This window comes from Aspergillus brasiliensis, assembly GCF_001889945.1.
Source record: "Aspergillus brasiliensis CBS 101740 unplaced genomic scaffold ASPBRscaffold_5, whole genome shotgun sequence".
Classification (NCBI taxonomy): domain Eukaryota; kingdom Fungi; phylum Ascomycota; class Eurotiomycetes; order Eurotiales; family Aspergillaceae; genus Aspergillus; species Aspergillus brasiliensis.
In genome coordinates, this window is record NW_027137446.1 from 1,550,486 (window position 1) to 1,574,119 (window position 23,634).

Below are 23,634 nucleotides of genomic sequence, written 5' to 3' on the forward strand. Positions count from 1 at the left end.
GATGGCCCAACTGTCTGGGATGCCCAATTGGCAGACCCGACGGTCGCGGCAATCCGGACTGATATTTGTCACAAGCGATCGCAGTGGGTGATTGGCAGGAGAAGCATGACACTTGAGTTGTTTCAATGGAGATTGGTCCCAACTGGTAGCTGACGACGTCGCATCGCCTGCTCACCGCGGCAATTCGTAGTGTCAGGTCGAGTTGCAAACAAAGAGCGTTACTACAATGGAATAAGAAAGCCCCAAGAAGTGACCGTTGTGGATAACGGCTACCTTGTACAACATCCACTGGATCCTTTTTCCTTGTCCTCTGTATTTTTCTTTTTCACTTTTTTTTTTTTCCCACTTCTTTCTTTCCTCCCAACCCTGGTCAAAGTTTGTTGTAAAAGCAACTGAGCGGCGGCCAGCAAGGGAGGGAGAGTGGATGGCCAGCGCAAGGGAGAGGGACACGGTTACTAACTAATTAATGCCCGCCCAAGCGCGTCTTACAAACCAGACCGATGCCAATTCTTCTTCCGTCAGCAGCAATACTCCTCCCAGGGGCATCGACGATCCAAAAATAGAGAATGTATTTAAGAATTGGGGCCAGGCAAGGCGTGACACGCAGAAGGAGACCCCGTTGGCACAGAAAAGATCCGAGGAGCGCGACGAGGAGGCAAGACAGCGTGAGTCGCAAAGACATTCCACGTTGCGGATCCAGCGCGCGGTGCACTCGGAGGACCGCACCAGGTCAATCCGGGAAAATGACCGCGATTAACGTCGTGGGTCAGCTTGGCAAACTACATGGAGGAAAGCAGAGCGCAGAGGATAAGGCCCAAGTATCGCAGGGCTGGCTAATTGATGGTCTGAAGCAACCCGACCGAATGGAAGTGGCAGAGGATGAGGGGGGAATGGATGGAGGGATTGATTTGTTCGGAGAATCAGCGACGATCCAGTGACTCGCCCTGCAGCGTCACGGGATGCCCCAAATTCTATAGGCTCCCTCTACTATCAGACCGGGTTACTACGATGCCATATAGGACCGGGAAGTACCCGGGCCATATGGGTTTAAGGCTACACAGAACACTAGGAGTAGAGGATGCGGTTGTCGACACTGTTCAGTATCGACACCCCCGGTTACTGTAGGTTCCTGATAAGCGTTGGACAGGAATTGCATCATCGATGACATGAGTCCCCTGCAACGTTGGCAGAAATCTCGGGAGTGGCGTGTCTAACCCATGGTCGACCACAGCTGAACCATCCCCCAGACCGGGAAGCCATGAGCACAAGGACCCGCGATTGTGTTTGCCGGCGCTTGATCGGATCCGACTTTCTGAGAAGAGGAATGGGTAGGCGAGCAGCCACTTAAGTAGGCACGGGATGGTCCCCCAACGAGGGATTTAACTGCGCATATGATGACATGACGACCGGTGCGCGAAGGGTCTGACGATATTGTGAACTGGAACAGAGGGCTAGACCAAGATCTTTTGTGAATAATCAGGACAGAGATTGTACCTCGCGTTAATCTAATCTACTACGTATGAATGTCATGTCAAACAAATCATTCATGGGGAGAACTCGAAAACGCCATGACGAGATATGACGCAGTGGGAGATAGTCAGTGAGAAGCCACCCGAAAGAAGAGAAATATATGCATAGGGGAGTGATAAAGCGAGATGAGGGAGAGATTAAGTATGGGAAGCAATTAGTAGTAGGAGTGATTGATGATGATGAAGGTGATGATGCCAGAGAGTGACCAAAAAGAGAGACAATCGGCACGCGAGGCTGGCTGAGTCATCACCCACCGTGGGAGACAGACTAGCAGACTAACCCAAAGCGGCAAGTCAGCATAGGCGAAGATCACCTTCGACGTCATGGCTGCTTGCAATTCCACCTCCGCTGGCCGATGACGCTCCATGCCGTTCATTATTCCATTAATTTTGCGCTTTCTTTTTGCATCGGCATATTTGTTCTGAAATTATCATCTTAATAGCCTCTCATCCGTCTTCGTCCGCCTAATTTTTTTTTTATTATCGTTTTTGAATCCTGCCACAGTGCTCCCTCACGTTGTGCTGCCTGCAGTCTGTCCAGCTGCCCCCCATCCATCCATCCATCATCCATCGATCTGCCCATCGGCCAGCATTTCCCCACCATCCCGTCCTTTCGCTTTCTCAATCTCTCCGTCTCCAACTCAGCTGAAAAAGAAGGGAAAGAAGAATAAATTAAAATTAAATTACCCTACGACGATTGATCTGTGACTGGTCTCCCGTCCAAGTCCCCAGCTCATTCCATCCATCATATTGACTGTGATTCTTTATTTGAGGGGGTGTATTTTTTAACAAGTGCAGCAGCAGCAGTGATCTCACTCGCAGGTAATAAAATACTCCTCCCAAAAATACCCTCGCCCTCCTCTTTCTCCTCCCACCCCCTTTTTGTGTGTGTCCATTTTCTTTGTTTCGGTCCTGCCACCTTGTATTCTAATTTGACAAATCCCGATCGATCTTCTACCCGAGACGTCATCGTCTGTCTTTTTTGGCGTTGTTTGGATTTGTGGCATTTCTCCCACACGTCTTTCTACGTACTAGTGACTGTATTTCCCACTGACACTAACGGACATTTACAGTTTAGGCCTTGGCGGGGTAAAAAAGCACCAAGCAGCTAAATTAGACACAGTTTAACCCAAAAAAGACAAAAACGAAAAAAACAGAGAAAGAGAAAGAAGAGGCAATCCCCCCAATAATCCTGGTTCTGTCCCAATCACATTTCATCATCCGCCTCTCATTTCTTCTTCTTCCCCGTCGTCCTACTGACTGACTGACTGACCTTGCCTTGCCTGACTCCTACTACTTACCGTCTGTCCTCTTTTTTTCCTTCCTCCCTTCCCCCTTCCCCTACTACTAAGACTATTTACTACTTCCCTTACTACTTACCTTCCCTTTTCTCCCCTTCCTTCCCTTCCCTTCCCCCCCCTTACTCAGCACACACACATACACACACCATGAGTACCATACAAAGTCTCAAGAATTTCATACGTCATGGCAAACAAGCCCGCCTGGTGACGCCGCATGCCGAACCCACCACCAATGTCTCTCCCATTCATGCCGAACAACAACGTCAACCCCAGGGCTCCTATCCCCCCGCCGCTGGCAATTTGGATGCCATTGACAGCAGGTTGGGCAACGGCCAAGCTCAGCCGTCCCAGAAGAATTCCGACCAGACCCGCCGCGCGCGCGAGGCCGAAATCGAGCAAATCATCGCAGAAGAAAAGAGCAGTCGCAACAAGATGCCCCGATACCCCGGCCTCGAACGTTATACCCTCGTCGAGAAGATGGGCGATGGCGCTTTCAGTAACGTTTATCGCGCCAGGGATAGCACTGGCGAATACGGCGATGTAGCCATCAAAGTCGTCCGGAAGTTTGAAATGAATAGTAATCAGGTAGGAACTACGACCACACACTCCTTTTCCTTGGTTTTGTCATGATTGTTGCGCCCTCTGGCTATTCATTTCGACATCGTTCCCTATGTTCCTTGATTTTGCTTTCGTCCCTCTTTGTCTTTTTTTCCTCTTCTTCTGAGCCATTTCGCCAATCTCTTGTCAATAGTCATCCGCCCATCTACATCCCGGGGTGAAGAAGCAACCCAAAGCTACAGAGGTGCGCAATCCCTCTGGGATGATCTATCCTGAGTCACCCATCCAACTCGCATGGGTCGCCTGATACCCTGCCCTTGCAATGTCTTCATCCGTCTCCCCTTGCTAGCAGTGACTCCAGAAATGTTCGCTCGAGCTAATCACTGATTTGTTTCATAGCGTGCCAATATCCTGAAAGAGGTTCAGATTATGCGACAGCTAGATCACCCGAATATCGTCAAACTGGTCCAGTTCTCCGAGTCGCGCCAATATTACTATATCGTACTGGAACTCTGCCCCGGTGGCGAGTTGTTCCATCAGATCGTGCGATTGACCTACTTCAGCGAAGATCTTAGTCGTCATGTCATTGTTCAGGTTGCCAAGGCCATTGAATATCTCCATGAGACATCTGGTGTCGTGCATCGGTAAGACTTGACCTCCTACGAGCTCTTGTGTGCACCTCCCGGGATTTGCTGACTTTGGCGACAGTGACATAAAACCCGAAAACCTTCTCTTCTACCCGATTGACTTCATCCCGAGCAAGAACCCCAAACCACGTCAACCTGGGGACGAAGACAAGGTGGATGAAGGTGAATTTATTCCTGGAAAAGGCGCCGGTGGAATTGGTGTGATCAAGATCGCCGATTTCGGTCTGTCCAAGGTCATCTGGGACAGCCAAACTATGACGCCCTGTGGAACCGTCGGCTACACCGCACCCGAGATTGTCAAGGATGAGAGATACTCGAAGAGTGTCGATATGTGGGCCCTGGGATGCGTTCTTTATACCCTCCTTTGTGGTTTCCCCCCCTTCTACGATGAGAGCATCCAAGTTCTCACTGAAAAGGTCGCGCGTGGCCAATACACCTTCCTGTCGCCGTGGTGGGACGATATCTCCAAGTCCGCGCAGGATCTGATCTCTCACCTGTTGACGGTCGACCCGGAGAAGCGGTACACCATCAAGCAATTCTTGGCGCATCCCTGGATCCGTCAGACCGACGAAGCAACCGAAGCAGCTGCAGACGCTCCCCCTCTGGCAACCCCGCTATCCACCCGCAAGACGCAACAACTGGACGCCTTCGCGGCGGATCAAGCGCCCTATGCCCCGGCCAGCGCCCGTCTCATGGATCCAGCTTCTGCAGGCCTCGAGCGACCGATGGACTTCCGCTCTCCTGGCGCGATCAACCTGCGCGAGGTCTTCGACGTGGGCTATGCCGTTCACCGTCAGGAAGAGGAAGGCAAGCGGCGCAAGAACTTCCGCCAGGGATATCGTGGTGCGAACCCATCCACAGCGTTCCAGTCGGCGCTTAATCCATTGAACGAAGACTACGATGAGGCTGAGGAGATCACCTACCAACCCCTTCCTCGGGACGACTTCCCTCCGGCTAAGATTCCCAAAGCCTCTCAACAAGCCGGTGATGTCGCGGCCATGGAAGCAAAACTCCGAACGACGAACCTGGGAGCGCCCAGCCACGCCGCGCAAGCGCGCCAAGCCCACCAGCCCCGACAGCAGCAAGGATACGGTCAACACAGCGCCAAGGTGGCAGCCGCTGCGAAACAGAGCATTGCTCGGGGTGCGCGGGAACCCTTCGAGCTGAGCCTCGACAACGCCACATTATTAGAGAAGAGAGGTCGACGACAACAGGGCCAGGTTGCTTAAGCCTCTACCTTTTTTCTCCCTCTAAACCCTCTTCCCCCTCCCTATCTCCCAAGATCCACAATTCTACCTGACGACTCGAGAGCCACAGGCTACGAACTCCCCTTGCTTATGAGTTTCTTGATCTGATGACGTAACTCCTATTCCCCCCTTCTCCTTATTCGAACGTTGGACAGGATTCCTGGGTGGCTACACACGAACTCGATCGGTCGCATTTATTCTGGGTGTTTCTTTTATCGTTGCCATTCATCTTCTTCTTTACCTTTTCTTCCTTTCATGGCTGGTAATCTTTCTTCATGTTTAGCTGTATTCGGGTTCTGGGCACAGCATATGGTATGGTCCCTTTTCTTCTCACTTTTGTACTGATTGTCGCTGGGCTGTTTCATTCGATGAATGTTATTACGTGCGTGCCATTCTCATCCGGGGCTATACATTTACATGCTTTGATGCTTCATATGCACATACATACATATTTGCGAAAGGAGCACATTCGTGGCATGGATTCTTCTCACGACGCGTGATGGGCTATATCTATGGGTATTTCTGCAGCTGCTTCCTTCTCGAGGTAGTCCGGCGTATGTATGTTTTGCTTCTATTCTCTTCGTAACTAAAAGCGAATTCTGGTCGACGAATTCTAGTATACTAGATGACCGAAGCGGATGATTATGATCATAGTTTCATGTAGAATCATGCAAATCTTAGCTATCAACACAAGTCAAGTACTAAAGAAAGTTAACTGACCTGTAAACGGTGTTGTCTGCCTACCTGCCTAAATGTGTTTATACTGGGCTTTTCAGGTCCTTGGTGTGTACGATTTCAATTCTTCATGCGGTATCACCCTTCGCCAAAAGGGCAAGGTAAAAAAGAACGGATAAAAAAGAGAAAATCCTAACTTGTTTCACATCTGTAACTAACTGATTCGAGTAAGTTTCATATTTCCTTTTCCGTGGGACGTAAGTAGTAGCAGCAGCAGCATTCCATCTCAATGTTTGAAAAAGTTATTGCCCAAATCAGGCATGAGTAGCATCTTGCCTTAGTACTTTACCTTACTATTGAGTTTTACTTATAGTGATTGAGGAGATGGGGAGAAATCCAGTTGGTTTGGTGGCCGGGTAAATAGATTAGTTATGCGTAATAATTTCTTGAGTTGCTATAGTGTGGTATCTACATATATGTAGTATGAGGGATGAGAGGTGGTGGTAATGTTCTTTGGGGGGTACTACTGACCATTACTAATAAGTGCTAGAGACACTGTGTGCTACGCTGAATGAGAAAGGCTCTATAGGAATGTTTCTTACAATTGGTTCAAGGACTATAACATTGCTAATAAGCATCTAGTTGATGATGAAATTCATATGCAGTTCCATTGCAGTTCCTATGCTATACTCCTTTTTTTTTTTTTTTTTTTTTTTTTTTTTTTGATCCTATATACGGCTAACCAAAAGAAAAGTCATCCATCCACGTCATACAACAGGAATATCAACACATGAAGAATAGTACAACCGAACGAGTCAGTACACGCGCAACGAATCAATCAGGACATGTGTACATGTAAAACCAGACACTATGTGCAATTGCGTCCATGCAAGTCATTCATAACATGGGTATCATGCATCATTCCAATATGCTCGCTTACCCAAGAAAAGACTCGAGGGCATATTTATAACCAGCCGTAATGGTGAAACCAACCATGTGAAGAATATATATGTACCTCCCGCTTTTTCTTTTTCTCGTTTGTTTGAAATCATTTACAGCGTCTGCTTTCCCCGGGTTTCAATGGGGAGAAGACACATGGCCACGAATGCGGCCAGGATCAGTCCACCTGATGCGTAGATAGGAGCATCAGGGTTGGCACTTCCGCCGTAGATGGCCACAAGAGGGGCGCACAGTCCCGCAATGCGGTTTAGGCAGCTGGAAATACCAGTGGCTGTGCCACGGTTCGGAGCCGGGAACACCTCGGGCGTGTAAGCGTACAAGACGCCGTACATGATGTTCTGGAAGAAAGCCTCGAGGCAGGAGCAAAGCAGTTGAACGTTGGAGTTGGTAGAAGCTGTGAAGCAGAAGAGCAGCACTCCGGTAATCAATGTGGAGATCACCATGGTACCCTTACGACCGACATATTTGATTTCAACGGTGTAGCAGGCCAAGATCGAACCCGGAACGCCGACAATCGAAGTGATAGCATAGTTCCGGTAGGCGATGTATGTCGAGCTGGAGCTGGAGCCACCCGCATTTTCAAGGTACTGAGGAAGGAAGGCATTGAACAAGGGGTAACCCATTCCAATAGTAGCCCAGCAGAACCAAAGCAGAACAGCTGGAAAGTCGATTAGTTAGCCTGGGTAGAGGACGATGGATGGCTGCGTTGGAAGACATACTGGAGAAACCAAGTTTCTTAGAGGAAAAAAGAGGTCCAATGCGCTCCAAGGAAAACTTGGAGAGGTTCCTCCGGACGATTTCAGAAAAGCTGAGCTTTTCCTCTGTCACCTCCTCGGGATAACCACCGATTTCGTTGAGAATGTCCTCAGTCAGCCAAGTTTTGGTTTTGTTCTTGTGGGCGATTCCGTGGACCGAAGCAACGGCATCGCTCTGACGGCCGCGTGCGAGCAAATACTTGGGCGACTCGTACAAATGGAAGAGGAAGAAGCGGCAAATGAACATGACGAAAGTAAGGGCACCCAAGGTGAAGCACAGGTATCGCCAGCCCATGTTGCTTTGCTTGGTGCAGCAAGCCTCCCCGCTAGCAACGTTACCACAAGCAGGCAGGTCGCTACTGCAGCTGTAGTTCGGAATGAACGCCCATGCGAGTAGACTAATTGACTACTTGTAAGGCGTGGACTCTAGAGATTGGATAAGGATGACATACCTGGAAACTAGTTGACCGAGAGGCCACCAGACACTCAGCATTGTCAGAAGGTTTCCTGAGGCGAAAGGCAGGAATTCCAAAAACAAAGCCCCATCGACGGGCAGGTTACCGCCCACACCGAGGCCCAAACAAGCGTACAGGCCACAGGCTCTAGCATGGTGCATTAGCAAAGACAGCTTCACAGGAATACCAAAGGGACATACCCGATCCAAGTTGGGGCACCACCGGCGGCAATACCAAAGACACCGCAAATGAATAGTGTCATGTTGAAAGCTGGACGACGGCCAATGATATCGGAGGCGATGCCCCAGAACGATGCACCAATGCAGAGACCCAAGAACAAAGAGCAGGTCGTGAATCGTACCCATGTGGTAGAAACCCCAAATTCTTGGGCGATTGGGGTCAGGGTCAATGCAACACCCTTGCAGCGGTTAGCAAAGTGGCGATATAAGACGGCGTCTTCACCGAAGGTAAATGTATCTATCTCACCTGCAACCAGAGACTGAAGCAAACCAATGTTAGCTAAAATGGAAAAATGCGCATGACGGAACCGCTTACTTGTCTGCTAGCCAGCCAAAACCACAGAGCGCAAAAAGCTGCCACTGGTAGCGACCCATGCCAATGTCCTGGATGGCTCTATTGATGAGCTTTGCCTTGCCTATACAGAATATCCACAATCAGATCTTAGGCTCCTGAAGGTGCCCAGGTAGAGGGCTTGTCATCCTAGAGGGTTTCATAGAATAGGGAGAAAGGACAGCAGCCGCCCCATGGGGCAACATCAGAACATACGGTCATACGCGGTGTCTTTGCCTGATGTCGCAATATCAGCCTCGACTTCGGCGCGAAGGGCCTCGATGGTCAGGGTGTTGTAGTTGTGGACAGACCCTACGCCGGCTTCCGAGGAGGGAGCCCTGTCCAAGCTCCTATTGTCAGTTTTCTCATCGGGGCGGTCGGTTTTCTCTAGTTCAGGGTTCGGCTTGTGATGCGGAGGGGCTTCGGACAGGGGCACCACGACCCCAGGGAAGTCGTGGTCGTTTGTCCGGAAAGGGTTGACACCGAAAGGCATGGCTGCTGAGCTTTAGTGACAATATGGCATGCGAGGAGGGCGATTTCCGGTATGGGCTGTGGCACCGAGGATGGATTGGGGGAGCAGCGTCGATGTCTGCTTTGGCGGGCTTCGGGGATGAGTCAAACTACTTGTCGCAAGGGAATATCTCTATCGGTATGCAGGATGCTCAGAAAGCTATGGGTCACCGCTCGATGGCTTCGCAATTGTCGCTAGGGTCAGATATGGCAGGCGCAATGGCTGTATAATCGAAATGGGTTGGCGCTAGGGACAGGCTGAACAGGAACCGATACTCCAAGGCCGATAAAGAGGTGCTCAGGGTTATCAGTGGCCGGGGATTCGTAGGTCTTATATCGAGGCTATTGAGCGCACGTCGTACAGCTGGAGATCGAGCAGACGAGTTTCGCCTTTGCTGGAGCAGGTTTCAAATATATAAAAAAAGAAAAAAAGATAAACGAAAAGGATGTCAATGGTATATAGGTAATGCCAAAGGGGAAAAGGCTAGGAACGCTGAGAACTGCAGCTCAGTCGGCCTAAGATGACAGGGACGAAGAACGAAGAGGTATAGTATAAGAGGGCAAGGAACAGTGATGGTTCCGACTGACAGGGCGAATGGGTCGAATTTTCTTCCCAGCGCGATGAGATAGCGCACGGAGAAGAGGCTCAATCGACTGCACTCGCTGTCGTCTTCAGGTTGGATTTTCCTCTTTTTTTTCTTTTCTTTTTTTCTCTAAAGAGAAAAAGTAAAATGCAACGGTACAGAGGGGGGGGAACGAGTTGCGGGGAGGGGGATGGGTAGTATATGAGGTGGTAGAGGAGAGAGTGAGGGTAAGCACAGGAAAGAACCAAGGTTCGAGGATGAGGAGAGGGAAGCTGAGGTCTATATACGCATCCAGCTTCGGACTGAAAGCTAACATGGAAAAGGAAAAAACGACTGCATCGCAGCAATTCACATCGCAAATCAAAACTGTCTCTTTCCTCTTTCCTACTTTTCTTTTTACTTTTTTCTGTCGGCTGCTACCATACATGGGGTGGTATGGGTCCGTTCCTGTAAATTAAATTAGTGCGTTTTGCAAACACCCAGAAGTGGCAAGGACCAACGACTCATTTTCCGAGAGGAGCTGTGATGCAACTGGCCGGCAAACCATTTCATGCCTTGGCAGATGTAAATTATACACATATTTTCTCTTCTTCCATCTTTTCTAGTATCATGGAAACCTAGTGATAACGGTCAACGGAGTGGCGTAAACATGCTTTCTCATGACTATTCGGATGCAAATACCGTGATACATGTAACGAACCCGTACGCCCCCATACTTTGACCGGACTCAGGCTAGCGCGGGGGCGATGGAACCACACCGGCCGAAACCGATATCCAATTTTGACAATGCTGATTGGTCTGTGTATACCTTGGTAAGGTGTCTTGGCGTTGACGGCGGACGCCATGGCCCTTGGCAGATGCATACTGCAGCGATACCCCGGCGACAATCGACCTGACGATTGGAGCAATATCCTACCCAAAGGGACAATATGATAGGGAATATGTAGGGCTTATCTTTCGCAGATTTTAGCACAGATAGGAGTACGCGATTGCCACCGAGGAGGGCGGGAAGAAGGCTGTTCCAAGCGGCAAACCCATTACTACTTAATTCTGGCTTCTCGGTATGCAATAAATGCTGCACAAGAACTTATATTTTTCTTGACCAGCGGAAAAGGGCGCACTAGGGAAGCCAGTTCTACCTCTAACCCACTTTTCGGCGGCGGCCGGCAACGTTGACTGGATGCTGAAATTGAGGATTCCTCGGGAGGTGCCAGATTGTCCATGCAATAAGACAGCTGGCTGGCATTCATTTCCGCAACGTGCGTTGGTTCATCCCAACGCAAGGGAGGCTCCCCATGGTGCCGGCCGAGGCGCATGGTCAGAATTTGGGGTAATGATGCCATTCGAAGAAGCTTAACTCGTCGTCATGAGTAAACATGTCCTAGATAGTGTGTGGGTGTGGGTGTACCTACTCATAGAAGATGTCCTGGGACTAGAATCTCCTCACATGAGCACGAACAATCCGTTCCACGTGCCAGATTTGCGCGATGTTCTCTACGTCATCGCCATACTTCTGTAAGACACTAGTGCTAACTGGGGATAGCCAAAGTTACCTGACAACGTCGGTACCGGGCAAAGAGATCTTACAAAGTAGGATGCCACAGCCACTAGTCACTAGTAGTCAAGACACTCCGTTGGCGCAGTTGAAACCTGATTTGGTATGTGAGAATCTGCCCGCCTAAAATCTGTCATATGCGAAGCTACTACTTCTCCCAATCTCGAAACCAGGGACTGGTGGACTGTGTAATACCAGAATATAGAGGCCTGGAAATTAACGTTCACCAGACACGACTATCTTACACCCGATCTGCACTTTCGAAGATGGTGGCCGTAAGCCACGAGCGCAGCCGCACCTGAAAACTTACCCGTCCAGCATGCATGAAGGAAACGTACTAGGAGTCGCCGACACGACGTACCATGATGAAGTAGGTTTAGACTCCCAAGACAACTAGCCTTTCCCAGACGGGAATGGCACGGCAGAGGCCTGAGTCTGAGCTCGCCAGTCCAATCCAAGCAGGGATCATCGTTACACTGGTCCGTCATCACTTCCGCAACCGTTTCTCAGATACTCCCGTTTCCCTGGTCGTCCAATCATCTTCTATCAAACAAGCCATAATTTCCTACAGATGGGCTTCCCTAATGGGGCCACGGGCCACAAATGGCTCTTGCTCAGAGGCAGAGTGGTATTTGGTAACTAGCAATAGCAGTACTAGTAGTCATGCAAATGGCTCCCTAATTTACCTACCGAACCAACCACTGGGAGTACGGAGTATGTATTTTTCTCGGCCAAGGGTGACCTGCTAAATGGGGGCCAAGACCAGCATCCAGTCGGAAGATACAACCTACAGCTGTCCACTCACAGAAGGTTTCTCTGCCGTCAAAGTCCGCTCTGCATTGCCGTTTTGGTCATGGTTAGTTTTCGGACCATCCTGTTTTCCGCGGGAAGGTACGCCGGTGGTACCATCGCGCCATCAGCTGGAGGACTAGTGGGAGACCGTAGGCCAAGTTCATGCTTATGCTTCTGTCCTGGTTGCCTCGCCCATGGTTGGGCTGGACCATGGCATCTTCTCTACTACATCAGGATGTCCTAAACAGATCGCCGCCGAGATCGAACCCCTCATTTCCTGTTATCTCCGGCTGATGAATGTACCTCCAACACGACACGGCGGCGACAGATGATGGCTTAGGCATTGTAAGCGACAGAACAAGACGGAGAAGTTTCCAAACCAAGCGGACTGCAGACGAGGTTAGTCGCTAATGAAGATCCAGTTCGTAGAGATCTCATACATGTATCAGTAGCTTGGAGAACCTACCGTGCGGAGACGGTGTATCGGGACAATTTTTCTCTATCGGGACATATTATCCAGCTTCATATCGAGATCTCTCGGCGCTACTTTCAATGCAATCAGGCAGGAGGAGGCGAACGAGAATGTGCTCTCCGAATCGTTGCTCGTGAACTTGTCCGCTCCGCTTCTTCACTAAGACGCAAGACATTGGAACTTCCGTGAGCTATTTCTTCGAAGTCTAGTGGTTCTGACACGGAATTAGCGGGTTTGGAGCTTCCAGGTACCGGTGAAAACAACGGTCCTGGGCAGCTGCGCGTTCTCCGCAAAGCCATGAGCTTCTGGACTTAAGGAGGAATAGTTGACGTCAGTCGAACACTAAGCACCGGCCCTTGAAGCATGAGAATACATTATCTCATCCTGCCACGGATGGTGGTGTGTCTGCAGCGGATTTGGCCAGCTCCCAGTCGGGGTGAAAACCTCCCCCTGTATGACTGTGGTGTTGTAGTTGGGGAGATAGAGACCCTTTGACACCGCCACAGATGTTGGAGGTAATGGCCTTCGGAATCGGAGAATGGATTGTCCCAGCGGCTTGAAACACGTGATCGGCGACCGAGCATCGAGGGGCTGCGCAGTGCGCGCCTGAGCCTTTGGTGCGCGCTCCCTTTAAGGCCAATATGCCAAAACAATACTCCGCATCATAACTCTGATTACCTCCTGGCTATGTACTGCGCCACATGCCAATGTGGGGGGTAGACATCACATATCTTGAATTTCTCTGTCTATCTGGCATTCTCTCAGGTCCTCGTCCGACACCAGAGTCGCTCGTGTCGGTTCTCACAGTTCATACACCACCACCATGACCAAGATATTGACCTCCAGCCAAGCTGAGGAACTGTGAGTATATTTATGCCATGGCCTGCCGTACGTTGCTTGCGCGCTTATACGCAACTCAGGCATAAGTCGATAATCGCCTACCTCTCATCAATAAATGCCTCGCGGAGTTGTGAAGTGCTGCGGGAGGAACTCCAGGTGGACAGTAGTTTCGACGATGCGCTGTGCCGGAAATATGAGGGGCTATTAGAGAAGAAATGGACCGGAATTGCTCGGCTGCAGAAAAAGGTAGGTACATGTGCTCTGACAGAACCGGTCGCTTGGAGTGTTTCTTCTTTCATACTGTCGGCCGGAGAACCCAGTCACTGATCAACGTGTAGATCTTGGACTTAGAATCTAAACTCGCTGGCCTCCAAACCGAGCTCGACACTATATCACCTACAGCCCGTTCCACCGGGAAAGACCCGATAAACTGGCTTCCCACTTCTTCCCGACATACATTCGAGTCGCACCGAGATGCTGTCACATGCGTCGCATTTCACCCTATCTTTACCTCTCTCGCATCCGGTTCCGAAGACTGCACAATCAAAATATGGGATTGGGAACTCGGCGAGCTAGAGCGGACACTCAAGGGCCATATGAGGCCGGTCTCAGATCTCGATTTTGGCGGTCAAAAGGGACATACCATACTAGCATCATGTTCGAGTGATCTCCAGATTAAACTGTGGGACCCGAATAAGGACTATGCCAATGTTCGGACACTTTCTGGGCATGATCATTCAGTTTCGGCTGTGCGCTTTCTGCGACAGACGGATAACATTCTCATCTCAGCCAGTCGGGATGCGACGATCCGGATATGGGATGTGTCGACCGGATACTGTGTGAAGGTGATCGACTCGCAGGGCTCCTGGATTAACGATGTGTCGCCTTCCTTCGATGGAAAGTGGCTGGTGACGGGAGGCCGTGACCAAGCCGCGGTGATCTGGGAAGTCGCATCAAACAAATCGGTTGCCTCATTAATAGGCCACGAAAACTTCATCGAGTGCTGCGTATTTGCACCTCCCGCAAGCTATAAGCACTTGGCCGCTATTGCGGGACTAAAGACAGCACCACCTGCGAGTAGCTCCTCCGAATTCATTGCGACGGGAGCCCGTGACAAGACGATCAAGCTCTGGGAATCCCGAGGCCGACTGATCAAGACATTAGTTGGGCATGATAACTGGGTCCGAGGCCTAGTATTCCATCCTGGTGGGAAGTATTTAATCAGTGTGGCGGACGACAAAACAATACGTTGCTGGGATCTGTCTCAAGGGGGAAGATTGGTGAAGACGATCAACGCCCACGGGCATTTTGTTAGTTGCATTCGTTGGGGCCCAGTACCTGTGAGCGATGTTCCAGTGGAGACTTCTGAATCGACTAAAAGTTCCAAGACGGACTCTGTCAAGCCTGGGTTTCAATGCGTCATTGCAACAGGGAGCGCCGATTCAAGTGTACGGATTTTCACGTAGTTAAGAGGTAAATGATTGCATATATCCTCACCTTTTCAAAGACTAATACCAATACGAAGACTCAGATTCATGAAGCTCCTACCTCCCATCCGCAAGACACATACACACATACACCCATGTAAATGCAAACCCAGGAGAAAAAACAAGCCCCGATATTCCGAGGCCGAGATCGAGGTCGAGGTCGAGTTCTCCAGCCGCAGATCCTTTTTACCTGTACACAAACAAAAACAAACGCACTGCTGTTTATCACGGCCCCGACCAGAAACACTGATTGATGAAATGATGAATGAGATTATGACTGAAGCTGAACCTGATACACACGCGCACATACACACACACAATGGTTGTTTAGAATAACATGACGATGTCTGAAGCTGAAGTAGGAGGAGGAGACATAAGAGAGGGAAAAGGTTACACATCACATGGTCGTGTCTGGATCAGATCAGAGCATACCAGATACCAAGGCTGCAGCTCTCGCGAAGCAAATACTCCAGACGCAGTGCGACCTTATTCCACCAACCGGCGAGAGAGACAAACGATCTCATCACGCATCGCATCATCCAAGTTTTTTTCTTTTTGCATACCCCTATCTATCTGGCAGGGCATCCGCGTCCCTTGCTGCTTTCAATCTGTATTTGACTTTTCTTCTTGCTTTCGCCTCAGGACAGCCGGTCTAATCAGGGCGTCTGCTTTCCCCTTGCAGAAAGCATAGAATCACCCTCGCCGGAACTACTATTTCGTGAAAAGCTAGGGTTTTATCGCAAACAGGCGCACGGTCTAGACTATTTAGACTCTTCCGACACTTCGCTCATGGCATCATATGTTTACTATCTTGAACTGTAAATAGTTTCACCATCTAGCTAGCTTTAGTGCCAATTGCTTACTTTACATACATACATACATACTGCTTACTTTACATACATACATACATACATTATCGGCAGGATGTCTTGATTGTTATCTTTCTGTGTTACAACATTAGGGCAAGATCATGCTGTGTGACGGGCTTCATTTTACCCTAGTGCTCACTCTCCTGGTATTTTAGTATCCTTAGATCGTCCATATCATCTAGTAGGCTAGGCCTCCTTCCTGGTATACATGCTCGTACTAATAGTCAGTGATATCATACTATCACACCAGTTGGAAACAGGTAAGAGTGCGAAAGGGACGAAAGAGTGTAAGTTTCGTATTGAATCGGATAGGTTATGTTACTTTGTTTTTCCTATACTCTTGGTCTAGTAGGTTAGTACTCTTCTGGGACTCTTTCTGTTGAAACTTGTTGCATCCGCTCATGTACATTCGCATATAACGTATCTACAGATCATAACTTATTCTTATCATCATAGCAGCATTGTTCCCCTTCGCAGCCTACCTGGCTTACAGGGTGTCCCGCCGGCCAAGCAGCCACTCAAGATGACGGTATGACACTCTCGGTTGGAATTGGGGCTGCATGTGTCCACTCTGGAAGGTCTCTGCCCACATGAGTCCACGCTCATAGTGCTGGATGCCCATAACGCCCTGTCCACCTTGTGGGTCATAGCCGTTCTCAATGAACACTTCGTTGTACATCAGGTCAGGGATGTCGATGTTGATTGGGGTGCTTGGTGCAGTGTTGAATCCAAGCTTTCCATTCCACGTCATGTTCTGGATCGAGAGAAGGGTGCCGTTGGTGAGGATAACCATGTCATAGTCACCATTACCGATCAGAACCCGGTTGGTGCCTTCGATGACTTGTGGCAAGACATGCTCGATAGGGTTTGCCGAAAGATCACCCTCCTGCTCGGGACCGCCATCCCCGACAAAGACGCTTTCCACCGAGCACTCGGACCAAGTGATGTTAGGGGCGTGCATGGCACGTTTTACATCAGCACGGTCGAAGTAGATGCTGGCGCCCGCAGGGAGGTAGTCGAGCTCGGTGGGGAATCCCAGAACATCCCATAGAATAGGGCACATTTCGTTAATCTCGTAGGGGTTGAAGCATGGGTTGGGATCCAGAACCGCGTTATTAACGATGTCGTAAACATCACAGGTTGGGTCGCTCCAGTTCATGGCCATCGGCGGCTGGACACCGGATGCAGGGAATACAAGGTACTGGTCAATGAAATCCTTGTATCCACATTGCTCGTGGATGCTCTCCAATTCTGCCAGGAAGCTTGCGTTGAAGTTGAAGAGGTCATTGTTCTTCTTAACAAAGGGAACAACAGGTGCTTCCTCCTGCACATAGTCAAATTGACCAATGCAAGGATCATATGCCAGTGCACCTAGGTAGTACAGTCAGTACAGGGCCTGAAAATGAAGTTTACCTTGGTAGAAGGTAACTCACCCTTCAGGTTGAAGTGTTCTGTATCGTTCTGATCCAGGAAAGCCGCGGATATGTAAGGAACATAGCGACCCGCATAACTTTCTCCAGTAACATAGATTTTGAAGTTTTTGATCCCAAAGATCTGCTGCCAGTTCTTGAAAAACTTGACAAAGTCTTCCGCAATTTCCTCTTCGGACGTAGCGGTGGGCACACCCAAAGAAAATCCTGTTCCCACTGGTTGGTCAACCCTATAAAACCCAGGTTAGATCGATATTCCCCCATACAGATCAACCAGCAATCCAGTAATTCCACACTTACCACAGAACATTGGTGAGATTCACCCATGTGTATGGGTTCTCAACAGGCTGGTAGGTTCCAGGCTGCCACACGAATCTGCCATTCTCCTGCAGGAAGGCTTCAAGGGAGCTGCAACCCGGGCCACCATTCAGCCAGATGGTGATCTCATCCACAGGCTCGCCAATTGTGGGCTGAAAGACAAAGAAAAGGGATCGTGACAAGTTGCCCTTCTCGATAGGGACCAATCCGGAATACATCTCACCCAGGTCGAAGTGAACATCAGGCAGGCTTTCCACGCGGTAGGCTGTCCGACAGAAGCAAGTCAGCTGTCGTTCAATATCGGACTGAGATACATACGCTTGGTCTTGTTGCTCAGGAACTGATAGTCCTCGACAGGGATCTTTATCGAGTGTTTTACGGCGTTAGCGGAACGCTTCGCGATGTTCATGGCGTCGCGAGCTTTTTGGCCAAACCGACCATGCTTAGCAGCGGAAGCATTATCCGTGCAGAATGAGACGGCTAGGACAGCCGTCGACAGCAGACTGCGAAACAGCATACTGAAGGGTCTTTAGGGAATGAATCGGTGGACAGGCGTACACGAACACCGAGACTATCCACGGGGGTGCCGGGGCTTTATGTATGGGTGCAGTTTCCATGCTGCCTAATGATGATGTAGTGCAGCGACGCTAGGACGACATAACACATGGAGGAAACCATATGATTGTCGTAGAACGCTCTCGGAATCAGGCTTTTCAACCACTGGCACAAAGTAGATTGTCGGAAACTGGAGGGCGGGGAATAGGCAACGCAGCAAGGTGATGGGACCTTGCAGAAGCATCTCTGGCGGGGCTACGCGCGAATAGGATGCAACGAGGAATTAAGGAGGTACCAATGAGAAGCTCGTGGACAGCTATGGGAGAGGAGTAACACGCTTGATTCCAACCAAGTTGCAGCGGCTGTCCTCGGAAAAAGGCCTCGTGGAGGAATGAATGCGATGCTCATTTCCTAATGCGGGAATCCAAGCGGTAACTGCGGGCCTACAGCGTGATGATAACAATTGTCGGTGACGATATCTCGATGCGGTATCAAATCTAGCTTCGGCATTCGCTATTGATAAGAGGCAGTATCAGCCGATACTGTGAATAATAGAGCTCTGAACCCCTCCACTTGGTCTTTCTGAATGGCTGATACGATGGACGGTCCCGCTATGTCTCAAGGTCTCGCGGAGTACGCCGGGGCTCCGAACGGCAATGGGCCCGAGTGCAGAAGTGCAGTCCTGCAGAACGATGGCGCCGCGCAGCTATCCGATAAACCGAGCATGCCGTTGTCATTTGGCCTTGGTTGCTTTTTATGCCCCCTAGTTTCCTTGCCACTAAGCTCGAGTGTGTGCAAATACTCCGGCCGGGGTCTGCAAAGAGCTAGTTAGACTTGGGGGGGATGTATACGGGTTTGTTCTTAGTCTGCAGTCTGCAATCTGCAGCACTTAGTATCGTGGCGATCATCCAATCGGCTATACAGATATAGCTCATTCAGACCGATGCGTTCTCTATTTCTCTTCAGGTTGCAGTCTTGCAGTCGTGTAGTAGTAGTAGTAGTAGTAAAAGAAGGGGAAGCGAGTTTGCTACGTCCCAACGCAAGTTACTGCCATGACCGTCCGCTCTTGTCAGAGATAGAAACAGGCACGTGTTTCTGTATGTTTAGTCTTTCCTCCAAGTCAACAACAACAATGCAGAAATATCTCTCGGAATTGAGGAGTGCAATTGCTTTGATCTTTAGATGATGCTCACAATAGACCGTTTTCTATCGGAACACAACTCGCTGAACTAGCATACCTTGATGGACATGCCCTGCCTCATCTAATCCCGAAGCGTAAGTGAGTCCGTCACTTCCAGAGTCTCATCTTACTCTGCAGAAGATATTTGATAGGCTGATGCCTTCTTATTGACTTTCACTACTGGCAGGGAGGAGGGCGACCGAGGTATAACCTATGACAATGCCTTGCAGCTGATTACCATGGGTAGACACACAGGTTCCGGAGGGACTGGCTGCTCTCGGAGAAGGTTCTGGTCCCATGTAGGGAGAGCCACCATGAAATCTTCGTCATCTCCATCTCAAAGGGTTCAAAGCTTTGGCTGTATCAGTATTTCGATGGGTTCCCAACCGGCATCAGCAATACTATAAGACTCAAGAAGGACGTTCTCACACAACCGCAAGTTGACTCGTTCCAAGACCAGTTCATCTCTGGTCAACCCCTTCTACCTATAGTCTCACATTCGAATCTCGGATCTTGGTTGTTGTTTGGCTGGCGACGGGCTATCCTATTGTTCGTCTCCTCCACTGCCCATCTGCAGATTGAGTCAGCCTCCTTTTCCTTGGTCTCGTATTTCCCACTAAGACTTCTGCCCCTTCCTTGACTGTCTCGCGCGTCCAGACTTTGCCACAGGAGAGAAATGCGAGCCAGTAATGGCATTGGCCTTGAACAGACCCAATGCCATTAGATATACAGTCTGCTCGGTGTCCACCCGCTGGCCAACGGTTCGCCAATGGGAAAGACTCCCGCTACTGGGAGCAGCCGAGGGAAACGCACCCGGAAGGGAAAAGCCTCCACTGCGGAGCTAACAGGGCTGCTAAAGACCGCTTTTTCAACCTTTTTCCCCGAACATATCAGAGCACACTCTCATCGCCACATTAGCGTCCAGTCAGGCTCGGGCTCATGGGGGTAGCCGTATGCTCAAATTAGTTCCTCATACCCATTGGCCTCTACACAGTCTGTGGTTGTGGGATCCTTGCGCCTAAAACTCTTTCTGTGTGTTCTCTCATTAGCCGGCAACCCCTCGCTCATTCTGCATTGCAAATAGAGGGGTGATCTCACGCACAGACGGTTAGGCCCTTATAGCCTAACGGTCTGCGGTAGCTTGATACCCCTTCTACCATCAGAAGGGCGATAAAAATGGGGTCTTCTGCCGGTTTAGACATAGAAAAGACCGAAGATAACCGTGCAAGCAAGAACATTCCTACCTTGCCTGGTTCTCATTGTACAGATTCTCCCCAGGCTGGAGAAAAGGTCTTGGGCGGCACAACCGAGACTCGTGAGTATCGTGAATCTCACGATGCAAGTCCAGCCACCAACATGACGGAGGAACAGTCTCATGCAGGGGTCCAAAACGATCACAGCCTACCGCAGGCAGAGGCGACGCTCGAAGATGGCCTTCAGAGACCTTCGTCCAGAGCGTCTGGCTCAGACAGCTCCGCACACAGCGCCCCAATGACTCGAGTGACAACGGACGCGGATGGAAACACTTATCCTGAAGGCGGACTAGAGGCCTGGCTAGTTGTCTTTGGCAGTTTCATGGGCCTCTTTGGCTCCCTCGGCTTAGTGAACACCATTGGAACTTTCCAGGCGTACATCGAGGATCACCAGCTGAAAGACTACAGCTCTGGAACTACAGGCTGGATTTTTGGCGTGTACGCGTTTTTGACCTTCTTCTGCGGTGTACAGATAGGTCCCGTCTTCGACGCCAAAGGTCCTCGATTCTTGGTCTTTTCGGGTGCCGTACTGGTCGTCGTCATGATGATAGCTCTGGGTTTCTGCACCCAATATTGGCATTTTATGCTGGTCATCGGTGTCGCTGGAGGGATCGGAGCCTCGCTGATCTTCACCCCCGCAATAGCCGCAATTGGCCATTTCTTCAATGAGAAACGTGGTGTTGCAACTGGCATTGCTGCCACAGGTGGCTCTGTAGGAGGCGTTGTCTTCCCGCTTACCTTGGAGGCATTGTTCCCCAAGATAGGTTTTGCATGGGCAACCCGGGTAGTTGCGCTTCTTTGCCTCATCTCAGTGGTCGTTGCGTGTCTGTTGATTAAGTCGCGGTTGCCCAAAAAGCCCGCTGTAAAGGAGAACATGCTGCCTGATTTTCGTATCTTCCGGGAACCAAAATTTGCTCTTACCACCGCTGGCGTCTTCTTCATTGAATGGGGCCTCTTCATTCCGATCAGTTACATATCCTCCTATGCCTTGGCTCATGGCGTTTCCTCCCAATTCTCGTACCAGATCCTGGCGATCCTCAATGCCGGCTCATTCTTCGGTAGAGGAATCCCTGGATTCGTGGCCGATTATCTGGGTCGGTTCAATACGCTCATCGCCACGGTTGCTTTATGCCTCGTCTGCAACGCATGCCTGTGGCTTCCGGCCGGCAACAGTGTACCTGTCATGGTTGTGTACTGCGTCATATTTGGTTTTGCAAGCGGCAGCAACATCAGCCTGACTCCTGTTTGCATTTCTCAGCTGTGCAAGATCGAAAACTACGGCAGATACTATGCTACCGCGTACACAGTTGTGAGCTTTGGGTAGGTTGCCATGTAGCTGTCAGGATTCACCAAGTATGAGCTAACAACTTTCTGCAGCACGCTTACGGGCATTCCAATTGCGGGAGAAATCCTGTCCAGGTGCAATGGCGAGTATTGGGGTTTGATTACCTTCACGACTTGCTGCTACGCTCTTGGCCTCGTCTGCGTCACGTTGGTCAAGGTGATTCACATTGGTTGGCGTCATCCGCTAGCGATATACTGAGCGAATATCATCCGATTCGGGCATCCATGGCTATCCTATGCGACAAATTGAGCAATATACCTGCCGCTACGGACGTAATGAACAACAGAAACCACCCACAATTGTCTAATAGACTTACGAATCTAACGATCCCCATGACATATCAAAACATGGAATCTAGAGCTTTCCAACCTTGGCACCGTCAAATCTCTTAGCTTAAGCCTGACCTGTGGCTTTTTGCAGCACATCAATGTCTAATACTTACAAAATCACTCAATTGATCCATTGAATCGACAAGCGTATTACCTTTCAGCCCAGAAAAATAAGCCGACTAGAACCTCTTATACACGGGAAGATCAACCACCAAGACCAATGGTGAGGTGACTATAGACCCTAAATCTCTGGTGTGCATCGTCACCATGATAGCTACATCATCGTCTAGACCCCCATGACATCTATCGAGCATCATGCCCTGACCTTTCACATGACTATATAAGCCCCCTTAGAGATCTTCTTCTCCCTCACCCACCTACCTTCAGCTACAACAATCCAAACACCAGGCAGGCCAATTGTGCATCCTCTCCCCTCGAATACCTCTCTGTCTCTCTTTATCTTTCTCCAACACTCAACCTACATCTAGATCAAAACCAAAACCAAAACCAAAACCCACCATGTACTTCCGCACCACCATCCTGGCCCTGGCCTTCGCCTCCGTGGCCCTATGCGTTCCTGTCGACACCATCAACAACGCCCCAGCCAGCGTGCCTGCTCCCACCACAGCCCCCGGCCAACAACCCGGCGATATCAGCGCCGCCAGTCTCCCCGGCATCACCGCCACTGTGACCATCACCATCTCGTTGCCCTGCGCCGGTGTCACCGCAACCATCGGTCCGGCTCCCAAGGAGCTCGAGCCTCGTGCCACAGATGCAGTTGCTACTAGCTCCAGTAGTGCCTCTGTCATCAACAAGTCCATTAGCAGCGGCTTCAGAACAGTTCCATCAAGCTGTGCGGTTTCTTCTCCCTCTGCTACTGCCACGGCGGTATCTGGTTGTGCTGATGACGATGACGATGATGATGACGACGACGACGATGATGATAATGGGAATGGCTCCTCCTCGTTCATTCGAAAGCCTGTTCAATCCAGCACCAAAACTGTGACCTCAGTCCCTACTGCGACGACTTCGCAGCAGAAGACGTCCGACTCTGTGGACCCGTCGACATCTGCTACATCACCCAGTGACGGCACCACCACTACTAGTACTACTGATGCTGTGTCTAAGTCGACGACGACAGTTGATCCTTCGTCTACATTCGTTACTTTGCCTTCTTCTTCGTCTTCGTCTTCCGAATCAGACAAGTCCAGCAGTAGCACTACTACCACCACGACCAAGTCATCCCAGGACCCCACATCTACCTCTACCTCTACCTCTACTTCCAAGCCAACAGCCACCGCCACAAAGAAGCCCAGGCCCAGACGCGGATTCGCTGCAAACGCGACGGGCATTATTGAGGTTCCGCCTTTGAAGCCTACTGGGGGTCGCTAAACTGAATCCCCAAGCACAAGAGTTTT

At 50.2% G+C, this 23,634-nt stretch overlaps 8 protein-coding genes across 8 annotated transcripts; 5 read left to right on the forward strand and 3 right to left on the reverse strand.

Moving 5' to 3' along the window:
• Position 1: 1 nt before the first annotated feature.
• On the forward strand, positions 2-977 carry ASPBRDRAFT_54624 (uncharacterized protein; the record flags this gene model as incomplete). Its single annotated transcript, XM_067627262.1, has 5 exons — positions 2-83; positions 215-276; positions 390-420; positions 661-869; positions 951-977. 5 exons carry the CDS (start codon positions 2-4, stop codon positions 975-977), a joined length of 411 nt encoding a protein of 136 aa, XP_067480082.1.
• A 2,000-nt stretch (positions 978-2,977) lies between these two features.
• On the forward strand, positions 2,978-5,264 carry ASPBRDRAFT_124368 (serine/threonine-protein kinase; the record flags this gene model as incomplete). Its single annotated transcript, XM_067617683.1, has 4 exons — positions 2,978-3,415; positions 3,582-3,632; positions 3,788-4,032; positions 4,097-5,264. 4 exons carry the CDS (start codon positions 2,978-2,980, stop codon positions 5,262-5,264), a joined length of 1,902 nt encoding a protein of 633 aa, XP_067480083.1.
• A 1,745-nt stretch (positions 5,265-7,009) lies between these two features.
• On the reverse strand, positions 7,010-9,190 carry ASPBRDRAFT_123154 (putative sugar transporter; the record flags this gene model as incomplete). The annotated part of the gene is made up of 7 exons (XM_067617576.1): positions 7,010-7,575; positions 7,637-8,070; positions 8,125-8,274; positions 8,328-8,545; positions 8,614-8,626; positions 8,683-8,782; positions 8,914-9,190. 7 exons carry the CDS (start codon positions 9,188-9,190, stop codon positions 7,010-7,012), a joined length of 1,758 nt encoding a protein of 585 aa, XP_067480084.1.
• A 4,243-nt stretch (positions 9,191-13,433) lies between these two features.
• Positions 13,434-14,916, forward strand: ASPBRDRAFT_123157 (WD40 repeat domain-containing protein; the record flags this gene model as incomplete). The annotated part of the gene is made up of 3 exons (XM_067617577.1): positions 13,434-13,471; positions 13,531-13,696; positions 13,789-14,916. The coding sequence occupies 3 exons, from the start codon at positions 13,434-13,436 to the stop codon at positions 14,914-14,916; spliced, it is 1,332 nt and encodes a 443-aa protein (XP_067480085.1).
• Positions 14,917-16,293: 1,377 nt separating this feature from the next.
• sxa2 (putative pheromone processing carboxypeptidase (Sxa2)) lies at positions 16,294-18,071 on the reverse strand (the record flags this gene model as incomplete). The annotated part of the gene is made up of 4 exons (XM_067617720.1): positions 16,294-17,177; positions 17,240-17,466; positions 17,537-17,819; positions 17,873-18,071. 4 exons carry the CDS (start codon positions 18,069-18,071, stop codon positions 16,294-16,296), a joined length of 1,593 nt encoding a protein of 530 aa, XP_067480086.1.
• Positions 18,072-18,176: 105 nt separating this feature from the next.
• On the reverse strand, positions 18,177-18,619 carry ASPBRDRAFT_54629 (uncharacterized protein; the record flags this gene model as incomplete). Its single annotated transcript, XM_067627264.1, has 3 exons — positions 18,177-18,340; positions 18,369-18,471; positions 18,557-18,619. 3 exons carry the CDS (start codon positions 18,617-18,619, stop codon positions 18,177-18,179), a joined length of 330 nt encoding a protein of 109 aa, XP_067480087.1.
• Positions 18,620-20,780: 2,161 nt separating this feature from the next.
• ASPBRDRAFT_123361 (MCT family MFS transporter) lies at positions 20,781-22,085 on the forward strand (the record flags this gene model as incomplete). Its single annotated transcript, XM_067617592.1, has 2 exons — positions 20,781-21,862; positions 21,920-22,085. 2 exons carry the CDS (start codon positions 20,781-20,783, stop codon positions 22,083-22,085), a joined length of 1,248 nt encoding a protein of 415 aa, XP_067480088.1.
• Positions 22,086-22,735: 650 nt separating this feature from the next.
• ASPBRDRAFT_29750 (uncharacterized protein) lies at positions 22,736-23,608 on the forward strand (the record flags this gene model as incomplete). Its single annotated transcript, XM_067622700.1, has 1 exon — positions 22,736-23,608. The coding sequence occupies one exon, from the start codon at positions 22,736-22,738 to the stop codon at positions 23,606-23,608; it is 873 nt and encodes a 290-aa protein (XP_067480089.1).
• Between the last annotated feature and the right edge of the window lie 26 nt (positions 23,609-23,634).